The sequence below is a fragment of the Buceros rhinoceros genome, unplaced genomic scaffold (genome assembly GCF_000710305.1).
Source record: "Buceros rhinoceros silvestris isolate BGI_N320 unplaced genomic scaffold, ASM71030v1 scaffold40377, whole genome shotgun sequence".
Classification (NCBI taxonomy): domain Eukaryota; kingdom Metazoa; phylum Chordata; class Aves; order Bucerotiformes; family Bucerotidae; genus Buceros; species Buceros rhinoceros.
In genome coordinates, this window is record NW_010421264.1 from 5,744 (window position 1) to 8,891 (window position 3,148).

A 3,148-nucleotide genomic window follows, 5' to 3' on the forward strand; every position below is an offset into this window, starting at 1 on the left:
GATTTTTTTTTTTTTCAGTCTTTGAGGTGTACAAATGAAGGAAAAGAAAAAAAAAAGCCCAAATCACCTTACATGCTACCCTATCTTATAATCTACTTTGAATTTCAAGTATGGTGATAGCTAGACCACAGAAAGTTTTGTATAAAGTGGTTGTCCACTTAATACAAAGGTGAAGCACTGGGAGAGATAGATAGACAGGGTGAATGAAAAACAAGACTGAATACTACATATGACTTGAGATGTTAAACAGCAGTTTTCCATTTCCAGTAGAGAGCACTGGAAAGTGTTGCATAATGGTATATCATTAGCTACACTACAGTGAAATCCTATTTTTTCATATTCAGTTTAAGGTTGCTTCTATTAACAATAGAGGGACCCCACACCTTGATATGTTACTTTAAAATGTAGAAAACAAAATGCTGTAAATCAGAATGACAGAGCTCCAAATTAGAAGAGGAAAGCATGGGCTGCCTGGCCATTTTAAGGATATATATTCCTTTATACATATTAATGCTACTAATGCTACTTTTACCTGGGATGTGAGCTGTGGAAATTTAATTTCCTATTCTACTTGAATGGAAAAGTTCCTTGTTTAAATGGAAGGTGTAATGTGGTTGCTTTCTCCCCATTCTGCTGAAGCTGTTTCACTTTGAAAGAAACATTTTCCATCAGATTTACAGAAAAAGAAACGCAAGATCAAACCACGTTCTGTAGTTCAAGAGGTGTCAGAGACTTCTGTACTTACCATTACTTGGGACGAGGCTGCAAAAAAACCCCGCTATGTCAAACTGATGAGATTTTTAAATGAATGCCATAAACAGTGTAACTACAGCATACTCACCACAGCACAAAGCATAAAAGGTTATGGTTGATAATTTGGAAAGAAAGAATAGGTTTCTATTTAGAAAGGGAAAATCAAAAGTACAAATATTTTTAGAAATAACTAGACAGTGACTGAAATTAGAGGTAGACCACAAGCCAACTGAAATGCCATGCTGTTACAAAACCAAAAATTCATACTGGATTGTACAAAGAAGAGTGCTTGTGTGTGACAACCTTCACAGACTTCAGCCCTAACAGGGCCTCAGTTAGAACATTCATTCTTTAGAACTCCACACTTCAAGAAAAATGTTGGCTGGGAGTCCAGAGGATAGCAATAAAAACTATTACATGTCTAACTATTAAAGACTTGTGCATATGGGCTGAAAAAAGAGTTGTGTTTCTTTTTTTTTCTTTCTTCAACGTAGGACAGAATAAAAGATGAAGGTAAAAGAAGCCTTCTAATAGCAACATTCCCATTGTTTTTGGCACAGCTTCATGCTGTTAGCAATTCTGGCTACAGATGAGTCAAGGAGAAAGGCTTACATTGCGAGGGGTGGGTGGAATTGAGCTGCAATTACTCTCACCCCTAGAAAACTTGCTTTTCTATACTACTACTTCTTATGAACAAAAGACACAAGATCTATCAAGAAGGATTTAAGTTTAGAAGATAAACCCTGTTTCCTGTTATTATATAACAAACTGAAAAATTTTTGCTTTTATAATAGATTGCTGAAAAGGAGTTTGTGTTTCATATCTTACGTTGTATTTGAAACTTGTCTAGATTTTCCATCTAAGAATTGGCATGGCTCTGAACTAGCATCTTATTTGATGGACACCACCAAAAGCATATCTGCCATCTCACCTTTCGCATGTTTATCTGGAATGGTTGATAATGATCTGTTTCATGGGGATATCATTAATAAAGTAAGTTATTTTTTTCATGGGAGCAGAATTTTATTACAGTTCAATAAAAATGGGGTTTTTTATTACAATATTCTTGCCTGTCTGTAGTATGATGGCACTCTTTAGAAGAAACAATTTGAAATATCTCAAAAAAAAAAAAATCAGCATTGAGTAGTACCACATTATCACAGTGCAAGAAACACAGAACAGATGGACACAGGAAAAAAAGAATCTGTAACTAGTTTGCTTTCTTGCAAGGCCACTGTTCCTTTCAACTGAGACAATTAAATTACTCTAAAATTTCAGATTCAAACCATATCCCCAGTTTGTTTTCTCCAGTCAGGAGTTAGTTAAAAAAAAAAAAAAAAAAAAAAAAAAAAAAAAAAAAAAAAAAAAAAAAAAAAAAAAAAAAAAAAAAAAAAAAAAAAAAATCAATCACACAGTAGACTCAAGGATCCTAGCAGAAGGATGCATTATTGCTCTGATCATTTGCTTCTCAACCAAGGTTTCAGTGATTACAGTAGACAGCATATGAATTAGCTAAACTGTAATGTACATCAATGTGTTCACTGTCAGCTTGCATTCTCCTGCGGTCTTTGACATGGGCAACGTAGCATTAGGGATTTATCACGACTTGTAATTCTGTAACAGCAAAAATAAAATTCCTACAACTGGGGACTTGAATTTCACCTTCATCCTTGAAGTGTTCAATGCTTAAGGCTGATTAATACATTCCAAGCATCAGTGATAGAGTCTAAGTACATGATCTATGTGTGCATGGAAAAATCTTCATCTAAAACTCAAAGAAGAAATCCAGTGGCTCGTCAAACTTTACTCAGAACGTCCCAGAGCTGCACTGTCAGTGTAAGTCACTCTACTACCAAACTCTCTCCTGTGTCTACAGCCTACATGCACTTCAGCAGATTTCTGGAGTAGCCCAGGATTAGAAATACAGAACTTTCCAGTTGTGAGTCTAAAGGTGCAGAGCTGACAAAATAGGCATATAAACAAAACCACAGTAGCTATTCAACGGATACATTTTTTTTTCCTTTTAGGCTGTCTTACGTTCCCTTGGAATTAATGCCACAAACTGCCCTCTGCTTCACTTGAACAAGTATGATAATCAAGGAAGGAGGCGGCCACTCAATGCATATGCACTGGACTTTTACAAGCATGGTTCCTTGACTGCATTGACAACCGATAACTGGTAGGTAGCAGCATTTTTAAGATAGTTAAACAGCAGCACTGTATACAATACGGTACACAAGTACATCCTTTTCTTTTTAAAGCAGCTTTCTCCCTCCAGAACTTAGCAATGGAATAGCTGTTAAATATGATTAGCTTAATGAGAATAAAACATATACTACATTAAAGTCCAATGGTAATGGCAGTAAAGTATTAGCCAGTGTCACCGGTTTGGCCG

At 35.7% G+C, this 3,148-nt stretch overlaps 1 protein-coding gene across 1 annotated transcript in view; it reads left to right on the plus strand.

Moving 5' to 3' along the window:
• LOC104496452 (probable ATP-dependent RNA helicase DDX60) overlaps positions 1–2,932 on the plus strand; it is a gene marked incomplete at its 3' end in the record, with an annotated part of 8,647 nt that extends 5,715 nt beyond the window's left edge. Inside the window, exons 6-7 of the mRNA XM_010139573.1 lie at positions 1,604–1,746; positions 2,781–2,932. Coding sequence (XP_010137875.1) covers positions 1,604–1,746; positions 2,781–2,932 — 295 coding nt within the window. The remainder of the gene's footprint in view (positions 1–1,603; positions 1,747–2,780) is intronic.
• Positions 2,933–3,148: the final 216 nt, after the last annotated feature.